The sequence below is a fragment of the Polypterus senegalus genome, chromosome 13 (genome assembly GCF_016835505.1).
Source record: "Polypterus senegalus isolate Bchr_013 chromosome 13, ASM1683550v1, whole genome shotgun sequence".
In the NCBI taxonomy this organism is placed as follows: Eukaryota; Metazoa; Chordata; class Cladistia; order Polypteriformes; family Polypteridae; genus Polypterus; species Polypterus senegalus.
In genome coordinates, this window is record NC_053166.1 from 150,906,065 (window position 1) to 150,931,179 (window position 25,115).

Consider the following 25,115-nt stretch of genomic DNA (forward strand, 5'->3'; position numbering starts at 1 on the left):
AGAGAAAATGTGTATCTATACGTTTGTATGCAGTCAGAGAGAGAGAGAGAGAAGCAGATATAGAGGGATATATGTGTACAGTGTGCGTCTGTCCACAGAAAGCACCTTTTCTTATAATTTTCTGCACTGGTTAACATGTTTGAAAAAGATACATGATGGGAGAAAGAGTGGATGCATATTTTTTAAAATGGCTAGTTCTTCTGAAATGTCAGCATATACATGTCACCGATTATTCACTTACACTGCAGCCTGCAGTGTATATATATATATATATATATATATATATATATATATATATATATATATATATATATTTTTAACTATAGTCCTGTTAGCACCTGAAATAAGAGGAAAGAGGAGAACCTGGAGATTTAAACAAAAAACAAAGCTTAGCCCTTCTTAATCATAGGAGGAGTAGTGTTAGTATATCTGAGCTGAGGGAAATAGCTTTAAGCAGAAGTATCACAGGTATAAGGTGTACATGAATGAAACCACCTACTGTAGCTGGTGGGTTTTTTTTATTACAGCAACATTAAGGCTAAATTGGAAGTGAAGCCAGTTTCCTATATGTAGGTCAAGGTACACCTTTGTGAGTGCCCACTGATGCATAAATACCCAGAGTGGAGGAAGATGACCACATATATTCAGAATGTTTACATTGGAAACATTTTCTTTATGAAGATCTGGGGGCGTTTTTTGTATTTGTAATATGTAAATTGGATATCAAGATATGTGATCATAGAGTCTTTTTCACATCAGGTTAAACTACATTTTGTTGACCCAGTTAGTGCTTTGTCTGTTTTGCAGATCTCGTGAAGAACAAAGTGAGCATTCAATAGTGATGAAGGGGGAAACTGCCAAAGCATATTTTTAATCCACACTTCTTTTATCTAATACACAATTATGATATCAATGGTTAAACTTCTTGCATGTAAAATATTTTGAGTTTTAGAATGCTATTCATTATTACAGATACTACTGTATATAAAACTATTATAGTGTCTAGTAGTAATAATCAACTCACTGATTTCCACTTTAATAAAAGGACAAGTGTCTGTGAGTCTTCATCCATTTACTGTGTCTCTGTTAATTCGAAAATATGGCACATCACAAACATTTTTAGTAATAAATTGCATTGCATTAGTCATTCTCACAGATGGTGCCTCACAAAGTATTAACACTACTTTTATGCATCCCATACCGAATGGCATACAACAGAGACATGTGCATGGTATGGTGCGCAAGCAAACATAAACGCTGCGGTCTACCATGATTATTTATATTTCAACCCATCTTAGATGGTTAGTAGAGCTAGTTTGTTATAAAACTGTATATTATTTTTATGTGTTCATCTTAAAACTTGATTGAAGCAATAAAATTGATGTTCCTCTTCAGTTATGTTGGTTCAAGTAGCATCTCTGAATTTTTAAAAATGTAAATTAAGTAATATATTTTCAGATCATATACCTAAATGTTAGTGTTTTCTAATATTTTGATTCAGTGCTACAGGTCATAGTGGAATCAGCAGAAGAATGGATTAGAAGTGTCATTGGGTCATGCAGGAAAGACATTTATTTATTTTTCTGTATAATTTGTAGTCAATAGGAAATGTTCATTACTGGCAAAACTAAGAATATAATCAATGCTGCACTGATTCTTAATTTCAGTTACACCTTTGGAGCTTGCGATAGATGTATCAGTACACATCACTAACCCTGCGCTACACTGAACTTATAAAAATGCTTTTATTTCATAATCATTACACTAATATTACAATATTACAATTTAGCAAAAAACAAACACTCAGATGTAAAATTTATACTTTAAAAGAAAAATTGCAGGAAATGTACAGTACATTTTTATATATCAAAACTTCATTAGCCAAACTTAGCAAGGATTTAATGCCATTCCCAAATGTAAAACCAATACATGTTTTAAAAGTTCAGGCTGGGCCACAATTCTTTAGGCATTTCCTGCTATAAATGTAAATTCATTTTCTTTTATTTATTGAAGCGCACCTGCAGAATATGAAGAGATCATGAAAATGTGAACAACAAAAAAAATGACTGACAGTGATTACATGTACTGTATTACCACTCTGGGAAGTCAGGACTTAGTGTAGGCCCAGATCCTGAATGTGACAGACATTTTGTTAGTATAAAGATGTGCCTAAAAGCTAAGCTACTTCTTTCCTGTACACACACACACACTCACACACCTACAGTGTATTGCCAGTTATTGTATTTTTTGGTTTAGTATTTAGTTCACTGCAGTGGCCTCCCATGGGAAAGAAGCAGCTGTGAACATTTTTATGTGTTCTAAAATCCATCACTTAGGACACAACTCTGTCCTCATTGGTCTCCTTTCACCTCATTAACTTTTACTATTTACAGTATTCCCTTTGGCGCTGGTATAATTTTCATGCCATTTGGGTCTGCTGTTTCTTGCTGCCAAAGTTCCATGTTTTGCACTTACTTGTTCTGATCCTCAATTCAAATATCCGTGTTCTGTCGGTAGTGATGTGGCACTGCAGTTGCCTACTGTCGAGTGAGGTACCATCCTGCTGGTTGATAGTCAAGCTTCCCCGTTCACCAGGGGAGTGATTATCCACGAAATACTCATATAATGCAAAGGAACAATTTAAAATCAACAGGCTGCACCAGTGCTCATTTGTAAGTTATGTCTTCATAGATAAACCTCAAAAAATGTTTTTGTGAACTACATATAACCTAAACCTTTTGTAGATAAAGCTTTTAAAATTGAATTCGCTATTCACAGCATTTGTTGAATCCCTGAATATTTCAGCAATAATTCATGGCCTATAAAAATGGAAAAATGAAAAATACATATTTAACAGCACCTAAATGTGCATTAAACATACAATCAAGAGCATACAATTGAAATTTAACATTACATTATTGTTATAATGCACAGTATCCACATATACTTGGAAAAAAGTTACAGTAATGTGATCTTTAATGTCAACAGTGCCCCCAGGACAAAAATTATTCAGACAAATCTGCAATCTCTTCATGAGACCAGAATAGCAAGTAGTCAAACAAAACAGTACCTGAGACGGAAGGGTGGAACTTTACCCGAGGATACTGTTAGAAAACATGGCATGTGCTTTATTCAGCGAGCATCAGGTACAACTTCTCCTCCAATAATTAGTCAACAGTAGTTAGTAATGAGGGTCACAGTCCTCCAGCAGGCTGTCTGTGATGTAGTTAATTCCTAAGACCTCCTTGTAGTATTCTTTCTCAACAGCTGTGTTGACAGTCCAGCTGACAACTTCAACATCTCGGGCTGCCCAGAAGCGCACATAGTCCCTGAGGGTAAACAGTTTTAAATGAGAAGAGGCAAAACAAAAATATACAGACTTGATAAAGAACAGTTTACATGGAACACAATCAAGTATCCCAAAGAAACTAAGAGACATAGTCAAGGACAGTGAATTCACCAATTTTTTTTTTTACTTGCATGATATGATTTTTGGGATGTTTTCTAGATTTTACTTGAACTATCTGGTAATCCTGATCTTGCATTATGTACAGGCTCATGCTTATATCTGGTTAAGTACTTATTAAATATGCACAATTGTTTAAAAAAAATAAAGTGAGTCTGAAAAATGAAGCACATTGCAAACTACTAAAGTAAATTAAGGCTCTGGACACAAACCAATAATATCAGTATCTACACAAAGACACTCACTGGGAGATGAAATTTTTCTGCATGAGGAATGCTGAGACTCCACAGAAATTCCAGAGAATATTGTGGTGACTCCAGTCCAAAAGAATATCTAGCACCATGAACCAGTAGAGTTTCCATTGAGATGAAAAGCGGGGTGTCCCGTCTCCCCAGTGGCTTAGACTCCAGGGTCTGTGCGTGAGGGCCGTTACTACCATGGGGTCAGCTTGACGCATCTGTTAAGAAACAAAAAAAAAAAAAAGGAGGAGGATAGTAATTGCTATTCACCTTGAATGCTATGATGCGTCGAAGATTGTAACAGAATATATACAGTACACAGCTATTGTGTGTGTATATATATATATATATATATATATATATATATATATATATATATATATATATATATATATATATATAATAATATATATATACAGTGGATGCAAAAGTTTGGGCAACCTTGTTAATAGTCATTATTTTCCTGTATAAATCGTTGGTTGTTATGATAAAAAATGTCAGTTAAATATATCATATAGGAGACACACACAGTGATATTTGAGAAATGAAATGAAGTTTATTGGATTTACAGAAAGTGTGCAATAATTGTTCAAACAAAATCAGGCAGGTGCATACATTTGGGCACCGTTGTCATTTTATTGATTCCAAAACTTTTAGAACTAATTATTGGAACTCAAATTGGCTTGGTAAGCTCAGTGACCCCTGACCTACATACACAGGTGAATCCTATAATGAGAAAGAGTATTTAAGGGGTCAATTGTAAGTTTCCCTCCTCCTTTAATTTTCTCTGAAGAGTAGCAACATGGGGTCACAAAACAACTCTCAAATGACCTGAAGACAAAGATTGTTCACCATCATGGTTTAGGGAAGGATACAGAAAGCTGTCCCAGAGATTGAAGCTGTCTGTTTCCACAGTTAGGAACATATTGAGGAAATGGAAGACCACAGGCTCAGTTCAAGTTAAGGCTCAAGTGGCAGACCAAGAAAGATTTGGATAGACAGAAGCGACAAATGGTGAGAACAGTCAGAGTCAACCCACAGACCAGCACCAAAGACCTACAACATCATCTTGCAGCAGATGGAGTCACTGTGCATCGTTCAACCATTCGGCGCACTTTACACAAGGAGATGCTGTATGCGAGAGTGATGCAGAGGAAGCACAAACAGAGCCGCTTGAGGTATGCTCAAGCACATTTGGACAAGCCAGCTTCATTTTGGAATAAGGTGCTGTGGACTGATGAAACTAAAATTGAGTTATTTGGGCATAACAAGGGCGTTATGCATGGAGGAAAAAGAACACAGCATTCCAAGAAAAACACCTGCTACCTACAGTAAAATATGGTGGTGGTTCCATCATGCTGTGGGGCTGTGTGGCCAGTGCAGGGACTGGGAATCTTGTCAAAGTTGAGGGACGCATGGATTCCACTCAGTATCAGCAGATTCTGGAGACCAATGTCCAGGAATCAGTGACAAAGCTGAAGCTGCGGGCTGGATCTTTCAACAAGACAATGACCCGAAACACTGCTCAAAATCCACTAAGGCATTCATGCAGAGGAACAAGTACAACGTTCTGGAATGGCCATCTCAGTCCCCAGACCTGAATATAATTGAAAATCTGTGGTGTGAGTTAAAGAGAGAGCTGTCCATGCTCGGAAGCCATCAAACCTGAATGAACTAGAGATGTTTTGTAAAGAGGAATGGTCCAAAATACCTTCAACCACAATCCAGACTCTCATTGGAACCTACAGGAAGCATTTAGAAGCTGTCATTTCTGCAAAAGGTGGATCTACTAAATATTGATTTCATTTCTTTTTTGTGGTGCCCAAATGTATGCACCTTCCTGATTTTGTTTGAACAATTATTGCACACTTTCTTTAAATCCAATAAACTTCATTTCACTTCTCAAATATCACTGTGTGTGTCTCCGATATGATATATTTAACTGATATTTTTTATCGTAACAACCAACGATTTATACAGGAAAATAATGACTATTAACAAGGTTGCCCAAACTTTTGCATCCCACTGTATATACACACACACACACGTATATATTTTATATATATACACACACACACATCCATCCATCCATTATCCATCCTGCTATATCCTAACTACAGGGTCACGGGGGTCTGCTGTGTGCTTGGTGTGTGTATTTGCCCTGCGGTTGGCTGGCACCCTGCCTGGGGTTTGTTTCCTGCCTTGCGCCCTGTGTTGGCTGGGATTGGCTCCAGCAGACCCCCATGACCCTGTAGTTAGGATATAGCGGGATGGATATCTGTAAGTGAAATGTATTCAATTTGTGTCACTCACGAATACTATACTGTCTGTATTTCACAGCTGCAAACATTCGTGTGATAAGATGCAGCATTCCAGAATCTGAAAAGCATTTCCATTGTTTTTGTGTTTGTGCAATCTGCTCATATCACAGCCTCAATTATATATGAACTCGTACAAACAGGGAAAAATCCAAGTCAAAAGTCACTACCCTGTAATGCAACTCCAAAACTACTCACTAAAAAGTAAATAACACAACTCTGTAGATTTTGAGAGTACACAACATGTCAATTTAAAGTTAGTTTCTACAATTTTTCCACCAGTGTCACCTGACAGCCTATAGCAAATAAGCATAGACATACATTATACTTTCCAAAATATAAACACCAATTTTTCTCTAATTCAATTTTTAACAATTTAATGATTCACTGTAACTTTTAATCTTTAACGTACATCATTTTACATTTTCAACATGATCATTGCCTTAGAAAGCAAGAGGACCTTTTTTTACTCTTACCTTATAAATGATCTTGGGTTCAAATGAGCAGACAATGCTGGTGTTATACAGTACAGGATACTTTTCATACATCATCTTCAAAGCAGCAACAGCCTAAAACAAAAGTGCCAACTGAGCGAATGCAGCATTGTAGTGTTCCTCAAATCTTCCATTAATTGTGAACATCTTTTCTGCACCCGCTTAAGCCTTTTCATTGTAATTCGCTTTGTTAGGCTAAACACCTCAATTTCACTTTGCGCCTCAGTAGATCTATTGTATTTTCTGCTACCTACTATGACTGATTTTTTTATTTTCAGGCCAATCAGTTTTACAGTGTATCTGGCTACAATTAACTTGCGTTTGTCATAACCTCTGCCAAAATGCCAGATACACTTTGCCAATTTTTTTTTTCTGTAATGAGTTAAAACAAGTTAAATTTAACTATAATGTTCTACGGTGACTGTGTCATTGCAGTGTTCCCAATGCGTCATTCTTGGGTCTTTGGAAAATCTCATGAGAGAAAGAAAACACCTAAAAGGTCCAGACTATTTTTTCTTAAACCTACTGACTTGCTTCATCTGTGTGCTCTTTTTAAGATTTAGTGAGAAGTCAATCAAAATGACACCTTTTATTGGCTAACTAAAAAGATGACAATATGCAAGTTTTCGAGGCAACTCAATTTTGTCTGAGTTGCCCCAAAAACTTGCGTATTGTCATCTTTCTAGTTAGCCAATAAAAGGTGCCATTTTGCTTGACTTCTCACTACATCCAAAATGGCTACCACGGTACAACACGCTAGTACTACAGACATACAAGACAACAAAATGTACCGCTACCACATTTTTTTACATTTAAAAATACATATCATTTGTTTATGTGAAAAATGTGCAATAGTACTTTCTAGCAACAATACACAATACCTCATCTGCATGGCCTTTGACATCGAAGTAGATAATAAGGTGATGCTTTAGACATTCTAAAATTGCATCCTGCAAAGTAGGCACCTTCTCTCCATGGAAAGAATCCCTGGGAGAAAAAGAGACAAGTAAAAGAAGACTGAAATGAGCTTTCCTTCTTTGCTGGTATGTTGTGTACGTTAATTAAAGCTTTTGGGAGGCTAAACCTACAATTAGTTTTCTCCTAAATTTACCACCCATTTTGAAATGTAACCATAGTGAATAGTATGTTTTGTTTATTTTTTTTTTCATAAACATCCCATCCATCCATTCATTCATTTTCTAAACCCATTTATCCAGAGCAGGGCCACAGGAAAGATAGAGCTTATCCCAGCAAGCACTGCACACAAGGCAGAAACAATTCTTGAACAGGGTGTCAGTCCATCACAGGGTGAACACAAACACCATGGGCTAGTCTTGACGGGCCAGTCATATAATACGTACACCTGGAGACAATCACGAGTGAATTTTCCTTAGAACTAGGTGGGGAAAAATTAGACGTCTCATTTCTAAACCAATCCAAATGCCTCATAAAGGTGACACTCAAAGTAGGGGTGGTGATGCTGAACTGCAGAGCAATGGTGCTCCTGTTAAACTAATCTGACAGGGAGCCAATTTCTGATTACGATAAACTGTCTACAGCTGAAAAGTCTCCCACATATAAATGTGTGTTAAAATGAATCTTAACCTGGTGCAAGTGAAAAGCCTTTCTGATTATACATTGGCATTTGAAGACATCAATGGACTAGTGGTAAAAGTGAACGATATGTTGTTGCAGTGTGTGCTCTCTGTTGTTCACAGTTACAATAACAGTCTAGGAGTCAATGTAAGGTTGAAGAAAACAAAAATTGGTTGTGATAACTATGAATTGCAAAATTTGCATTCAAAGTAAACTCTGTGTTAACCCCTGCAAAGGAACTGTTGTTACGAGAGCTGATAAGTGAGAGCCACAGGAGATGCAGATTTCAGTACTCAAAACACCTGAATCAGCAAATGTGCCTAACAACACCGGTAGAAGCACCTTCTACCTGCAAATCTAAACGAATAACTAAAGGAAGTTAACATTACTGTCTATTTGGAAATGCCAACATGACATACAGTGTTTTAACACGTAGTATATCCGCAGTGTATCCAAACTTGCTGTTGTTATGCCATACAGTGATGCAATCGTCAAAATGACAGAAAGATATTGTCGCAGTCAGAAGATCTTGTCAAAGCATCGAGCCAAGCATTGGTGCATGTGTCCGTCTGTCTACTCTGTCGCAGCGCTCATTACGATGTACAAATTATCAATAAGCTTCACCTACCTTGTGCTACTGAGCTCCTGAACTGTTAACAGCAATTTTACCTTTTTATTTTCTCTCAGGGGCGGCACAGTGGCGCAGTGGGTAGCGCTGCTGCCTCGCAGTTAGGAAATCCGGGTTCGCTCCCCGGGTCCTCCCTGCGTGGAGTTTGCATGTTCTCCCTGTGTCTGCGTGGGTTTCCTCCCACAGTCCAAAGATATGCAGGTTAGGTGCATTGGCGATCCTAAATTGTCCCCAGTGTGTGGGTGGGTGGGTGATTGTGTGCGCCCTGCCCAGGGTTTGTTTCCTACCTTGCGCCCTGTGTTGGCTGAGATTGGCTCCAGCAGACCCCAGTGACCCTGTAGTTAGGATATGGATGGATTTTCTCTCAGCATTTTGTTCAGTTTCTTTTTCTCTCTCCACTCCCTGAAGCCCTGGCGATTTAAAGTGTACAGACTAGAGAAATTGAAACCCATGCAGATACTGACTGGGAAAAAACATTCAGACTGCACACAGACAGCACCCAGGACATGAACCGCCGACTCCTTGTTGTGAGGCAGCAGTGCCACCACTGCATCACTTTTATTACCCATGTAGCCAACAATAGAAAAAAAAATCATTGTGAGCAAACTGAACACTAGCTTAACCGCTTGCCGAATAATTTTCAAGTAAATCTAATAAAAATACATATAGTATTTTATCTAATGAAGTGTGTATCCATCAAGCTGTCTTATAAAATAAAAAAAATGTCTACAGTAATACTGTTTCAAATATTTTTAATATGCTAAACAAAATTCTATCAGTCCCCTACTGAAGTGGATTTTCTCTCAGTACTCCACTTTTCTCCCGTATGCCAAAGATGTGCAGGTTACATTAGCAGGAATCCCTGAACGTGCCCGAGATCAGTGAGTGTGTGCACAAATCTGCAGTGGGCTGGCATCGTAGAGCAAGTAAATCCAGGCCTTGCAAGGCTTCATGCTGTCACATACTGGAATAAGGAACAGAAAAGCGAGAAAGGAAGTCAAGAAAAAATGGGTGGTGGTGATGTAGTATCTACTGTAAGTGTAATACTTCCTCTTTTAGTCTTTCCTTGATTGTGCCATTCTTTTATATTTGGCAACATGTAATTAGTCATAAAGAATAATTTTATACAAGGTAAATATTAAAACTACATCATTCTAAACCACTTTACGAATAAGTCTGAAAGCTCTTTTGACTTCAGCACATTACAGTAGATTTAGGCTCTTACTCCTACGACCCAGAAATGGAGTTAGTGGATTTTGACAATGGACAGATGAGGAAACATTACTGTAAAAAATATGGTAACTGCCACTACTGAGAGAGAATGAAAAATTGTTTAGCGTATTTCACTATTGGCGGCACGGTGGCGCAGTGGGTAGCGCTTCTGCCTCACAGTTAGGAGACCCGGATTCGCTTCCCGGGTCCTCCCTGCGTGGAGTTTGCATGATCTCCCCGTGTCTGCGTGGGTTTCCTCCCACAGTCCTAAGACATGCAGGTTAGGTGGATTGGCGATACGAAATTGTCCCTAGTGTGTGCATGTGTGTGTGTGCCCTGCGGTGGGCTGGCACCCTGCCTGGGGTTTGTTTCCTGTCTTGCGTCCTGTGTTGGTTGGGATTGGCTCCGGCAGACTCCCGTGACCCTGTAATTAGGATATAGCGGGTTGAATAATGGATGGATGGTATTTCACTATTCCTATAAACCTATAATATATGCTATAGCTCAATGCCAAAATGCCTGAGCTAATTACAATGAAAAAGATTTAGTAATTGGCCTGCAGTATATACAATTCTGCAAAGATGAGTGGGCCAAAATTCCTCCAGAGCGCTGTAAAAGACTCATTGCAAGTTATCGCAAACGCTTGATTGCAGTTATTGCTGCTAAGGGTGGCCCAACCAGTTATTAGGTTCAGGGGGCAATTACTTTTTCACACAGGGCCATGTAGGTTTGGATTTTTTTTTCTCCCTAAATAATAAAAACCATCATTTAAAAACTGCATTTTGTGTTTACTTGTGTTATATTTGACTAATGGTTAAATGTGTTTGATGATCAGAAACATTTTGTGTGACAAACATGCAAAAGAATAAGAAATCAGGAAGGGGGCAAATAGTTTTTCACACCACTGTACATTAATGATTTACGTTTTAATAATCTGCATTAACTTCTGTGAAACTTCCTTACATAAGGACAGTTTTATATTTAGATAAACAGAATGCTTGTTAAACTGCATTATAGCAAATCGTTTTGCAACTATTGTGGACAAATGTTGAAAATTATTAGGGTGTATTTAGTTGATTCCTCTATTCAAGGATATTTTACACCTGTTTTCTGATATTTTTGTTTTACAGTTAGAGCCCAAGCAGAATAAAAGGACCTGGTCAAAGGTGTGCAATGTTTTAGACGCAGGAACTGAATTAGAGTTCTGGTTTTGAGTTTACTTCCCTAGTCACAACAATACAATGCACATGCCAGCAGTGGACATGTATGTGTCTGCATCAGCAAATAGATGTTCACGACTTCATTTTTTGTGGAAATTCAGTCTTTGAAATATGGCATGCTTTTTAAGAGCATTACCATACATGCATACTGCTTAATTAAATATTATACATCCAGAAAACAAAAACACTAAAATTATCCATCCATCCATTATCCAACTCGCTATATCCTAACTACAGGGTCATGGGGGTCTGCTGGAGCCAATCCCAGCCAGCACAGGATGCAAGGCAGGAACAAATCCTGGGCAGGGCACACACACACACACACCAAGCACACACTAGGGACAATTTCGTATCGCCAATGCACCTAACCTGCATGTCTTTGGACTGTGGGAGCAAACCCACGCAGACATGGAGAGAACATGAAACTCCACACAGGGAGGACCCGGGAAGTGAACCTGGGGAGCGCTACCACTGCGCCACCGTGACTCCCTCACTACAATTATGTGAAGTAATTTTTTTCGGATTTTAACAACCTACCACTTGATTTAATTAAACTGCATGCACGAAGGCGACAACTGCCTTGACAGAGGTAGTGCAAATAGTAGAAGTAAAAAAAAAATTTGAAAAGTGAATTGTCACATTAAACCCACTGCAAAACCAACACAAGTCATGCACTTTGTAAATGACTCACTAATAAGTGCTAGTATGACAACCCCACCCCACTTCACATGATCATTTTTGTTTCATTTTATGCGGTTTTGAAGTTTTGCATTGGTCAGTCAAAAGTAGAATCACAGATCAGGCAAAGCTTTACTAGAAATAATGGTGGTCTGTTTGAATAAAGGCCTACATGAATTATGTGCTTACTCAGCATCAGGTCGATGTTGGATCCATGCCACTGTTACAATATAACTGATATGGCTCTGTATTCCTGAAGCCAGGGGTATGTGCACATGTCAAGTAATGTGTTCAAAGACAAGTCTCCTGACTGATATCTATTGTGGTACCCGGCCGGGGCTGGAGCCCGGCAGAGACGCCCAGGAGGACCGGAGGAGGGCTGGTGCCTCCTCCAGACCGCAAGGGGGCGTCCGCCCTGGTTGTGTTGGGGGCCTCGGGTAAAGGGCTTGGAAGCCCAGCCCTGTAGGGACCGTGGCCACCGCCAGGCGGCGCCCTGGTGCCTGTAGAAGTCTGGAGCCCAGCACTTCTGCCACACCAGGAAGTGCTGGGGGTAAGAAGACGGGACACCCGGAGGGCTTCCGGGTGCGCAGCCGGCATTTCCGCCACACTGGGGCGTGTCTTCAGAGGAATGCCGGGAAGCAGCTGGAGCCCATCTGGGTTCCTATTTAAGGGGCCGCCTCCCTCCAGTCATCGGTGGATGTCGGGTGGAAGCGGACAGAGCTGAAGAGAGGACTGGAGGCAGCCAGGAGAGAGGCTCAGAGACTGTGAGGCCTGGACATTGGGGGAATTGGTGCTGGAGGCACTGGGGTGTGTCGTGCACGTAAAACTGTAAATAATAGTGTAAATAAACAGTGTGTTGGGTGAAACAACGATGTCCGTCTGTGTGTGTCCGGGCCAGCGTCCACACTATCCATCTACAGTGGGGGAATAAGTATTTGATCCCCTGCTGAATGTGTAAGTTTGTTCACTTACAAAGAAATTGTCAGTCTCTAAATTTTATGGTAGTTTCATTTTAATGGAGAGGGACAGAATATCAACCAAAATTCCAGAAAAGGTTTGCCAGTGAACATCTGGACCTGTGCCTTCTTGAGCAGGGGGACCTTGCGGGCACTACGAGATTTCAATCCACTACGGCATAGTGTGTTACCAGTGATGTTCTTGGTGACTGCGGTCCCAATTGCCTTCAGGTCATTAACAAGTTCCTCTCGTGTACTTTTGGGATGATCCCTCACTTTCTCATGATCATCTTCACTCTATGAAGCAAGATCTTCCATGGAGCTGCAGACCGAGGGCGATTGATGGTCATTTTATATTTCTACCTTTTACAAATAATCACACCAACAGTTATCACCTTCTCACCAGGCTTCTTGCTGGTGGTCTTGTAGCCCATTCCAGCCTTGTGCAGCTCTACAATCTTGTCCCTGATGTCCTCTGACAGCTCTTTGGTGTTGCCCATGGTGGAGGAGAGGTTGCAATGGAAGAAATTGATTTTGTGGACAGGTGTGCTTTATACACATAACAAGTTGAGATCAGGAGTATCTGGAATTGATTGACTGATTGGTTGTAATGTGTGTGCCACGTGGGCACACTGCCAATCTGTGGGAGCCAGAATTCTGGCTGGGTTGTAGAGGATTAAACACTTATTTCACTTAATGGCATGCAAATCCATTTATAACTTTTATGTTTCTTCTGGATTTTTGGTTGATATTCTGTTTCTCTCCATTAAAATAAAACTGCCAAAAAATGAGAGGCTGTTCATTTCTTTATAAGTGCGCAAACTTACAAATTCAGCAGAGGATCAAATACTACTTATTTCCCCCACTGTACTGTCTGAATACTCTTAATAGCACTGCTGAAGGACAGAACCAATCCAATCAAATTTTCCTGTACATGATATTGGAGAAAATACAGAGAGAAATCTACCCAAAAAAGGGGCAGTTTAACAGGTACAATAAAAATGACCAAGCCGTAATGCTTATTTTACAAGAAATTAATATCCTTTACTCTACAGGCGCCGGTCATAAAATTAGAATATCATGACAAAGTTGATTTATTTCAGCAATTCCATTCAAAAAGTGAAACTTGTATATTAGATTCATTCATTACACACAGACTGATGTATTTGAAATGTTTATTTCTTTTAATTTTGATGATTATAACTGACAACTAATAAAGTCCCAAATTCAGTATCTCGGAAAATTCGAATATTGTGAAAAGGTTCAATATTGAAGACACCTGGTGCCACACTCTAATCAGCTAATTAACTCCAAACACCTGCAAAAGCCTTTAAATGGTCTCTCAGTCGAGTTCTGTAGGCTACACAATCATGGGGAAGACTGCTGACTTGACAGTTGTCCAAAAGACGACCATTGACACCTTGAACAAGGAGGGCAAGACACAAAAGGTCATTGCTAAAGAGGCTGGCTGTTCACAGAGCTCTGTGTCCAAGCACATTAATAGAGAGATAGGCGAAGGGAAGGACAAGATGTGGTAGAAAAAAAGTGTACAAGCAATAGGGATAACCGCACCCTGGAGAGGATTGTGAAACAAAACCCATTCAAAACTTTGGGGGAGATTCACAAAGAGTGGACTGCAGCTGGAGTCAGTGTTTCAAGAACCACCATGCACAGACGTATGCAAGACATGAGCTTCAGCTGTCACATTCCTTGTGTCTAGCCACTCTTGAACAAGAGACAGCATCAGAAGCGTCTCGCGGACTGGACTGCTGCTGAGTTATGTTCTCTGATGAAAGTAAATTTTGCATTTCCTTTGGAAATCAAGGTCCCAGAGTCTGGAGGAAGAGAGGAGAAGCACAGAATCCACGTTGCTTGAGGTCCAGTGTAAAGTTTCCACAGTCAGTGATGGTTTGGGGTGCCATATCATCTGCTGGTGTTGGTCCATTGTGTTTTCTGAGGTCCAAGGTCAACGCAGCCATCTACCAGGAAGTTTTAGAGCACTTCATGCTTCCTGCTGCTGACAAACTTTATGGAGATGCAGATTTCATTTTCCAATAGGACCTGGCACCTGCACAAAGTGCCAAAACTACCAGTACCTGGTTTAAGGGCCATGGTATTACTGTTCTTGATTGGCCAGCAAACTCGCCTGACCTTAACCCCATAGAAAATCTATGGAGTATTGTGAAGAGGAAGATGCAATACGCCAGACCCAACAATTCAGAAGAGCTGATGGCCACTATCAGAGCAACATGGCTCTCATAACACCTGAGCAGTGCTACAGACTGATCGACTCCATGCCACGCCGCATTGCTGCAGTAATCCAGGCCAAAGGAGCCCCAACTAAATACGGAGTGCTGCACATGCTCATACTTTTCATGTTCATACCTTTCAGCTGGCCAACATTTCTAAAAATCCTTTTTTTGGTCTTTATTGATATTCTAATTTTCCGAGATACTGAATTTGGGACTTTCATTAGTTGTCAGTTATAATCATCAAAATTTAAAGAAATAAACATTTGAAATACATCAGTTTGTGCGTAATGAATGAATCTAATATACAAGTTTCATTTTTTGAATGGAATTACGGAAATAAATCAACTTTGTCATGATATTCTAATTTTATGACCGGCACCTGTATAAATACTTCTAACCAAACTTTCTTCCTCTTTGTTCGACATTCCAGGACTACTCTGTTTTTATATAATGTAAAGGTTTACCCAAGTCGGTGCTTGGCTGCAGCATCCAATTTCAAAAGGTCTGAATATATCATCTGACTGAGATGCCCAGTTCCATTAGTGGTCCGGTCCACAGTGTCGTCGTGCATGAGTACTGACACCCCATCTGCTGTAAATTCCACATCCAGTTCAACTCCCGTCGCGCCATTCTCATTAGCCTGTCATAAGACAAAATTATAAAAAGGTGAGATCAAAACGGCACTTTCTCTACAATCTCAGAGACTTCAGAGGGAGTCTAGAACAGTGACCTAGTTATGGCTGATAATCCTAAAACTAAAAAAATATTAAATGCAAGTGGACAATACACCCAGAGCCTCCAATACTGTGTCTCATTCTATACATATTTTTTGTCTTCTCTTTATATGTGTGTCTGTTATTGTTCTCAGCTTTGTCGTTTGCTCCTCCTTTACCATATCTGCTTAATTATTTTGTTAGATTTTACCCATAATATAACAGGAGAGGTTGGATTACATTATAAAATAACACTGCATTGTTAGCATGGTTGCCCTAGCATGGTGCTTTATGACTTTTGTAAAAGTCTTGTGTATTTTCTTTGTGTTTTTAAATATTTTTCCTTTTCCCTTCTAAACATATTTCCCCTTTGCCTTACATTTTGGGTCTTATTTCACCATCGTGAATTCTGACCTTCTCTAAGTTTCTGGCATGACTTCTTATCTCTTAAAAAAAAAACAACATCTTGTCCCTTCAGTTTATCAATACTTTGTTTCTAGCCTTAGTTTCATCATGATTCCTGTTTCCACCTTTACCCTGACTATATACCTAAATCTAACGAATACAACCTCGGAGTTGACTTACACAATAGACGGCAGTTCCAGAGTGTCACAGTAGGCAGTTGGAAGGCCTCATCCCCAATTCTTCACTCTTTTTTCTTTAGCTTATTAGAGAGACTGTCTCCTGCATCCCCAGCTAACACATTATGTAACATCCTGGTTCTGCCAGTTTCACCACAGGCTAGCCTAATGTTCACTCTTAGCAGCTTATTTTCCATCTAATCTTCATCTTATTGTATCTTGCATTTGTTGATTACCCGGTTTTGCTGCTCTAGTAACCTGTCACATAATATTCTGCAAATGCCTGCATGAAGGTTTTGGACATTTGCCATAACCCTGCCTTCCCCTCCTGCTATTTTCCAAATCAGGCCTTCTTTTTTCCCCCCAATTATTTAAATTATCAGTCAGCAGAGGGTTACCCTTTATACCATACCTTCATTAATGCCAAACCCCCTGCATAGCTTGTTTTTTTTTTTTTTTTGATAACTAATCATATTCCACTTACATTGTAGCCTTCCGTATTCCAGATGTACCCTAATTATGTCAGTTCCAATATCCCTTTAGTGCTCCTCTGTGTTTTGCTTTTTCCCCCACTCTTGAACCACCCACATTAGTTCCATTAATTTTTGCAGATACCCTGGCATTCACACATAAACCCATAATGTCCGCCATAATAGTCCCATCCTCAATGTCTACATCACAGACACATTTTTTCTTAGTTTATGCTTCTGCTCCACAGTTTAAAATTACCAATTTAGACGTGATTAAAATGCAAACTGCTGACTGCCATTTAAGGGAAATTGCATAAATTTTGATCACACAATGTACAAATGACAACATTTTTGTACAAATCCACAGACAAGGCACTATATCACTGACATCAGACTAGTTTTTAGCACTCTAACCTGTTAAAGCTCGGGCTTACAGGCTGTAGCCATGTTGTTGTGGCCTACAAACACTGAGTAACATTAAAAATAAGACTAAACTTACAAAATGAAAAAACAAGCTATATATTAATATCAAACGTCTAGAAGAAAAAAAATAGTTTCATCAAATCAGTATGTTGTGAAATTGAAAATGTTAACAAATTATATTTCAATTTATATTTAGTCAGAATTGGTACATTTTTACCAACTCTGACTCCAGTAACCCAATCATTTTTTCCAACCCCACAGCCCTATGTGTGACTACGAACACTACAAACACTTCAACTGCCTGTGCTGTCCCTAACGTCTTACTGTCTACAGCTTATTCCGTCTATTGTTCTTTGTGTAAAGAAAAACTTCCTAATGTTTGTGCGAAATTTACCCTTAACAAGTTTCTGACTGTGTCCCCGGTTCTTGATGAGCTCATTTTAAAATACAAGTCTCGATCCACTGTACTAATTCCCTTCATAATTTTAAACACTTCAATCATGTCACCTCTTAATCTTCTTTTGCTTAAACTGTAAAGGCTCAGCTCTTTTAATCTTTCCTCATAATTCAACCCCTGTAGACCTGGAATCAGCCTAGTCGCTCTTCTCTGGACCTTTTCTAGTGCTGCTATGTCCTTTTTGTAGCCTGGAGACCAAAACTGTACACAGTACTCAAGATGAGGCCTCACCAGTGCATTATAAAGGTTGAGCATAACCTCCTTGGACTTGTACTCCACAGATCGTGCTATATAACCTAACATTCTGTTAGCCTTCTTAATGGCTTCTGAACACTGTTTGGAAGTTGATAGCTTAGAGTCCACTATGACTCCTAAATTCTTCTCATAAAGGTGTACTCTCGATTTTCGACCGCCCATTGTGTATTCAAACCTAATATTTTTACTTCCTATGTGTAATACTTTACATTTACTGACATTAAATTTCATCTGCCACAAATCTGCCCAAGCCTGTATGCTATCCAAGTCCTTCTGTAATGATATAACGGATTCCAAATTATCTGCTAATCCACCTATCTTGGTATCATCTGCAAACTTCACCAGCTTGTTACTTATACTCCTATCTAAATCATTTATATATATTAAAATAGCAGCGGCCCTAGCACTGACCCCTGTGGAACACCACTCTTAACATCGCCAGTTCTGATGAGGTTCCTCGCACCATCACCCTCTGCTTCCTGTGTCTGAGCCAATTCTGCACCCATCTAAAAACATCACCCTGAATTCCCACTTCTTTTAACTTGATGCCCAACCTCTCATGTGGCACCTTATCAAATGCTTTCTGAAAGTCCAGATAAATAATATCATAAGCTCCACTTTGATCGTATCCTTTTGTTGCCTCCTCATAGAATTCCAACATGTTAGTAAAACACGACCTCCCCCTTCTGAACCCATGCTGACTGTTCAGAATAACTCCTGTCCTTGTCATGTGTTGCTCAATCTTATCCTTAATAATTCCTTCCATTAATTTTCCTGTGATGCTTGTTAAGCTTACTGGCCTATAGTTGCTTGGATCTGCCCTGTCACCCTTTTTATATAATGGGATGATATTTGCCATTTTCCAGTCCTTTGGAATCTCTCCAGTGCACAGTGACTTCCTAAAAATATGTGTCAAGGGTTTATATATGTACTCACTAGCCTCCTTAAGAACACGAGGATAAATATTATCTGGGCCTGGTGATTTGTTTGATTTCATCTTATTTAATCTGAGCAGCACTTCTCCCTCTACAATTTCCAAATCCCTCAGTACCTCCTTAGTAGTTGTTTACCTCTGGCAGGTTATCCACTTGCTCACTTGTAAACACCTCAGAAAAATGTAAGTTTAGGGCATCTGCTATTTCATTGTCTGTATCTTTTAATTCCCTTTACTATTCCTGATGAACTTGACCTCCTCCTTAACTGTTCTTTTACTACTAAAATACTGAAAGAATCTCTTGGGGTCTTCTTTGCCTTATCTGCTATATTCCTCTCCAACTGTCTTTTAGCCTCTCTGATATCCTTCTTAATGGTTGCCCTCATGTTCTCATACGCTACGGTTCTCTTTGCAGTCATTAGTCTTATATGCCTTATACAGCAGTTTTTCCTTTGCAACTTCTTTTTAAATCTTTATTAATCCATCGTGGAGTTTTTTAGTTTCCTATTACTTCCAAATTTAGGTATGTATCTGTCCTGCATTACATGTAAAACATTTTAAACCTGTTCCACTGCTCCTCGACTGTCTCCACATTTAAAAGCTTATCCCAGTCTATCCTACTTAGACTTTGTCGCATCTGCTCAAAATTAGCCCTACTAAAGTTCAACTTAACAATTTTAGTCTTTGCATCTGTACTCTTACAAAATACTGAGAATTGTATTACATTATGGTCACTTGACCCTAGTGGTTCAATCACCTCTACACCCTCAATTCTATCCTGATTATTACAGAATACTAAATCCAGACAGGCTTCACCCCTTGTTGGTGCTTTAACATGCTGTGTTAAAAACAGTCGCTGATTACTTCTAAAACTCCTGCTCTTGTGCTCCTCCATCTGTAAGGTTATCCCAGTTAATATTTGGATAATTAAAGTCCCCATGACTATAATATCCCCTGTAAACTTGCCTTTTGATATTACTAAAAGATGTGTGTTGAAATTACTGTCTGAATTGGGTGGTCTATAACACACTCCTAAAATGAGACCTTTTCCCTAATATTTTCCAGGCGAAGCCACATGTCCTCACTAAGATGGGGCTCATCATCCAACTGAAGATGACTTACATTTAATTCCTGTTTGGCATAAACAGCAACCCCACCTCCTTTTCTGTTCTGTCTATCCTTCCTAATAATGTGTATCCCTCTATGTTACACTCATCCCCATCTTTGTTATTTAGCCAGGTTTCCGTTATTGCTATAATATCATAATTGCTCTGCTACATACAACTCCAACTCACTTACCTTATTTTTGATACTTCTAGCATTAAGGCAAGCTATTTTTAATGTGTTAATCCTTCTATCTTTACGTGTTTGCTTAAAATTTACATTACTATGCATTTTTATTTCTACACCATTGTTTGTTCTTCCATGTATAGATCTAAATCTGGCCTGTCCTAAACTCCCTGCCCCCCCATTCCCTAGTTTAAACAATCCTCGACTAGCCTACACATACGCCTCCCCAATACATTGGTGCCCCTCCGGTTCAGATGTAACCCGTCACGCGGAACAGGTCCCATCTGTTCCAAAAGGAGTCCCAATGCCCCATAAACCAATACCCTTCTACCCTACACCAAGATTTGAGTCACGCTTAAGCCTTCTAATCTCCTCAATCTTACCTGGACTGGCGCGTGGCACAGGCAGAACTTCGGAGAAGACTACCTTGTCAGTTCTGCTCCTCAGCTTGGTACCTAACTCTTTGAATTTGGATCGCAGAACTGACAGACTACCCTTATGTATGTCATTTGTTCCAACGTGGACAATGACAACTGGATCCACCCGCTCTGGCCAAGAGCCTATCCACCCTTCCAGGAGGTCTCCCACCTGTGCTCCCGGAAGGCAACACACCGTCTGAGACTCTCTCTCTCTGGAGCACACCTGCGCTTCAATCCCCCTAATGATTGAGTCCCCAACTATCACTACCTCTCTCTTTTTGGGAACTGGTTTTGAGGTGGCCCGTTGGGGCTCCTCAACCCTGCCTACCACCTCAGAATTATCAGAGTCACCGTCCAGCTCCACAAGGACATGATAATGGTTAGACACTTCTAATTCTGGGGTTGATGCCCCCGGACAGTGTGCACCCTTTACCTTACGCCTTGTGACCGTGACCCACCTATTCCTACCTGTCTGGTCTGGAATCTCCTCCCGCGCCACCTTAGGGGTGCACACTATCTCTAAAGGACACCTGGGCCAAGTCCGCCAATTCTCTATTACAACGCAGGTCAGCCAACTCCTCCTCCAGTTCAGCGACCCTGAGCTCGAGGTGCTGGATCAGCTGGCATCTCTTGCAGATGTAGCCCTCATAGACAACTGGCTCTTCCAAACCATCATCTAAAAAGTCCAACATCCAACAGGACTTGCATTGCACTGGCCTCATTATTAAAATTTGATTTGGGATTACTAAACTGCCTTAACTTTATATTTTTTTTCTTAAAATTAAATTTTTCTTAACTTTCAGCTGCTCCTTAACTTAAATGGTAACACTAAGATCTGCTACAGATATTTTACACCTTTTCCCCTTAAGCTCCTGTACTGTTCTCCCTCTCAGCTGCCTGCTATTTGCCTTTCTATGAGGTTAACTTTACTTTTCTCTGTCTCTTCTCCTAACTTTGTGCTCCTCTTACTTATAAGCTCTTCACTCGCACTGTTTGTATTCCCCGTATTAATGAACCAAATTGCAAAGTGTGGCAGTCGATCACTTACTGTACTGCCAAATCCAAGAACTGGCAGTTATCTGTGTGCCAATTACAGCATGCACTGTTTTATTTAACCTGTTCTGCACTTTATTATTATTATTATTAGTGAATCTCAGAATTGTCACTTTTGTTGCTTAATTCCTAAGCTGCTGCAGTGACTACACATCCTTATTTAAACACATTTTTCTACTGCCCTGTTCTACTTCATTGTTTCCTCCACTCCTGGCTGTTTGTTGTGGGCTATTCCACAGTAATTTGTAATCTTTAGTATGTATTGTTCTGTATTGTTGCAATACTGTACTGTTCTGTTGTTAATCGATTATACTTGTGCACACAGTACTCTGTATATATGACAACAAAGCTTTCATTGATTGATAATGGTCTACTAAATAACAAAGTGACTGCAGCCGCGTTTGACACCCCTGTCCTAATCATTCTGCCTGCTCTAATGTCTCCTCGTATCTTCGCCTCTTTATTTACCCCTCCCCTCTACTGGTCACTACTGACCCCTCCCCGTACCCCCCGGCTCACCTTGCGAATGGCTGCCAGTGTGTTCTCCGGCGCGTCGTGTGCACCACCTCGGTGCGCTATGACCGAGACCCCTCGGCTGCCCACCTGCTTACCGGCAGGCCGTAACACCTGCTTTGCGCGGCTCGCGGGGACCGGCGGATAGCGGAAAAGGCACAAGAAGATATAGAGAGAAGCGGTGAGAAGAGTGGAGCACATTGGGCCCCGGGTGATCAGCAGCGCCGCCAGGAAAACTAGCGAGAAGAAGCCGAGTCCGTCCACTGCCGGCACCATCGTTGCTGCGGCGCTTTGAAGCGATAAGCGTTTGTTCCGCGTCGACGATTGGGAAAGGCACGCCTGCTCAAGCGCAGTAGTCCTGACACCAGCAAGCGAGTGAGGCGGTTGTGTTCTGCGCCAAGCTCACCATTTAGCGCTACCCCCGGGAGCAGCCTACGTAGCGGTAGACTTTAAGCGGGTATTAAATAGCGACATCGCACACGACACCCTACACACGAATTAGAGAGATAATGACACGCTAGTGAACACCACGACGGGCTCGCGTCGCATGTCACCTCATTCCGAACATACTGGGCGGCAATGACGAAGTCTGCTTTGTACCAATCGTTACACATTCGAGGGGGCGGGCGGCCTCAGTGTCATGTAAAAGCCGGGACTTGTAAAAAAAGAGGCGGACTTGAGTATCTTCAGACGTATTCATTCACTTATTACAGTGCTTTGGCTACATGAAAAATGCACATACCTCTCGCCGTGAGCTTGTCGTTAAACATATTTCTTACAAAAAGTATATCAGTGTTATAATCTTTAAATCAAAAGAGCAAAACGGTAAATATAATTAGATTAAAAGCATTATTTTATTGTGTTTATACAGTAATCCATCACATTATCGAACATAACTAATAGCAACCTACGCCCAACTTACGTTCAGGAAGACTTTTAGCTCTACTTGACGTTATTTCCCTTCTCTCAGTTTACCTCCATGTCAAGATGCTCATGTAACCTGTGTGTGTTGTGTGTGTGTGCTAGACCATCAGTTATGTTGTCTGTTAGGCTTTCTCTGAATTTACTGTCTTAATCTTCTTCATTTGTTTATTTGGTTTGTACAATGCTATACACTGTATACCCTGTCGTTCTTTCTTATATTCTGTAAGTGCCTTGAGCATGGGAAAGGCGCTATATAAATGAAGTGTATTATTATGATTGTTACGCCCCACCACAGCCATAAACTGGAAGGGGTGTGTGTCGCTGTTCCCATAAGGACTTGCCTATTGAGAGGTATAGTTATGCAAATTACACTAAGGCGGGCTATACAAAGATGTGGGAGGAGTGTTTACACGGTAAACAACACAGTGAAAAAGAGCAAAGTCCTAGCTCGTCAAGATCGTTATTTCAAGCGGCTACAGGGGAGTGGTAGCTGGATATGTAAGAATCCGTGTGTAAACAAAAAAAAAAAACACGACTTGTTCTTGAAAATGCAAAGGAAGTGGCTTAACAGGGGAAGAATGAAAACAAACGCTTTTTTTTTTTTGCAATTTAGGGGTTTCTTCTGGCAGCATTGGGATCAAGGCAGGAACCAACCCTCGACCATCTTGATGTCAGTCGGTTACGTACGCGCTTACATTGAGCCAATTTAGAGTGACGTGTTGGGGGCAAAGGTAAGAAAAGTGTAATTTCCAGAAAAAAACAGCCCAGTCTGCTGAAGCTGTGAAGCAGTTACACTATCTGCTACGAAACCATGCACAACAATATCATTCACAAACATGGTGTACGTAAAAGCAAAATGCATAATGCAACAAAAGGTAAAAGCACAGTGCAGTATATATACTGTATAATATCCTACAAATGTTGAAATGGATATTTGTACATTTGAGCAGTGCTTTTAGACTAATTAATGGATGTGTCAGTCACATAACTCCCACAACATCAGTTAAAAAGTGGCCATCCAAACCACAGTGTAACCAGACATAAGATTAGGGTTATGAGAGGGTTATCTGACTCCGATATACATCACACTTATTACGGGCTGCAGTTTAAACTATCTTGTGTGACTGTGCATCAGTGTCCGTCTGGTTGATAATACTCTGTCAGTCCAACATATGGCACATCACAAACATCTGTAGTAATAAAATGCCTTGAATTTGTCATTCCAACACATGGTGCATCACACCACACACAAAACACTACCTTTACAAATCCTATACCAAATGACGTACAACAGAGTCAATGTTTGTGATACACCATCTGTTGAAATAACAAATGTAATGCATAGGTCTCAGTTATATGCCATTTGGTATAAGATTTGTAAAAGCAGTTTTAATGTTTGTGATGTGCCATCTGTTAGTGACAAATGCAGTGCATATGCCCCTGTTATATGCTATTTGGTATGGTTTTCATAAAAACAGTGTTAATATTTGAGATGCACCATCTGTTGGAATGGGAAATGCATTGCATAGGTGTCTGTTATACAAAGTATGTCATTTGGTATGGGATTTGTAAAAGCAGTGTTAATGTTTGAAATGTGCCATCTGTAACAATGAAAGATGCAATGTGTTTTATTACTACAAATTTTGAAATGAAAAATGCAATACATTTTATGATTACAGATGTTTGTGATGCTCCATCTGTTGGAATGATCGAGGCATAGCAACTGGATGGACACACAGATACAAAGACACCTGTCCTTTTTATTAAGGTGGATTTTCTTGTATGCAATTGTTGTCTATCTTACAGTCCATAATCCACTCTGCAAATTTATTAAAGGATTTCTCTCAATCTAAGTTTATTAAAGTGAACTTTCATTTCCTGTCACCTGCTTGTTTTATTGCATTTCTTAATGCGCAGCATTTTTCTGTTCTGTTTCTCCTTGGTATTGCACGTGTTCTCTAAGGAGGTTTATTTATTTATGTATTTGTTTGTGAGTTTATTGCCAGATATCCATAAAAACATGA

At 40.0% G+C, this 25,115-nt stretch overlaps 1 protein-coding gene and 1 long non-coding RNA gene across 4 annotated transcripts; one reads left to right on the forward strand and one right to left on the reverse strand.

The window, feature by feature from the left end:
- Positions 1–370: 370 nt before the first annotated feature.
- gde1 (glycerophosphodiester phosphodiesterase 1) lies at positions 371–22,828 on the reverse strand. 3 transcript variants are annotated; one of them, XM_039774540.1, is made up of 6 exons: positions 22,174–22,828; positions 15,524–15,699; positions 7,399–7,504; positions 6,500–6,592; positions 3,712–3,923; positions 371–3,329 (listed from the first exon to the last, which is right to left on the reverse strand). In XM_039774540.1, exons 1-6 carry the CDS (start codon positions 22,441–22,443, stop codon positions 3,182–3,184), a joined length of 1,005 nt encoding a protein of 334 aa, XP_039630474.1. In that variant the 5' UTR covers positions 22,444–22,828; the 3' UTR covers positions 371–3,181. The 3 variants fall into 3 exon arrangements, with proteins under 3 accessions (XP_039630474.1, XP_039630475.1, XP_039630476.1); XM_039774541.1 differs by having other exon boundaries at positions 22,574–22,825; XM_039774542.1 differs by lacking the exon at positions 22,174–22,828 and adding an exon at positions 16,358–17,624.
- On the forward strand, positions 22,261–25,115 carry LOC120542236. Its single transcript, XR_005636172.1, has 3 exons — positions 22,261–22,348; positions 23,705–23,822; positions 24,771–25,115. It is a non-coding gene; the product is annotated as an uncharacterized LOC120542236 (long non-coding RNA).

Bases quoted from the DNA above. Each gene is read 5' to 3' on its own strand.
- gde1 (XM_039774540.1), bottom strand. From the start codon at position 22,443: ATGGTGCCGGCAGTGGACGGACTCGGCTTCTTCTCGCTAGTTTTCCTG. The intron at 6,593-7,398 runs GTATTGTGTATT...CTTTTGTTTTAG, and splicing joins TCAAAGGCCATGCAGATGAG to GCTGTTGCTGCTTTGAAGAT. The intron at 3,924-6,499 runs GTAAGAGTAAAA...GTTTCTTAACAG, and splicing joins AACCCAAGATCATTTATAAG to ATGCGTCAAGCTGACCCCAT.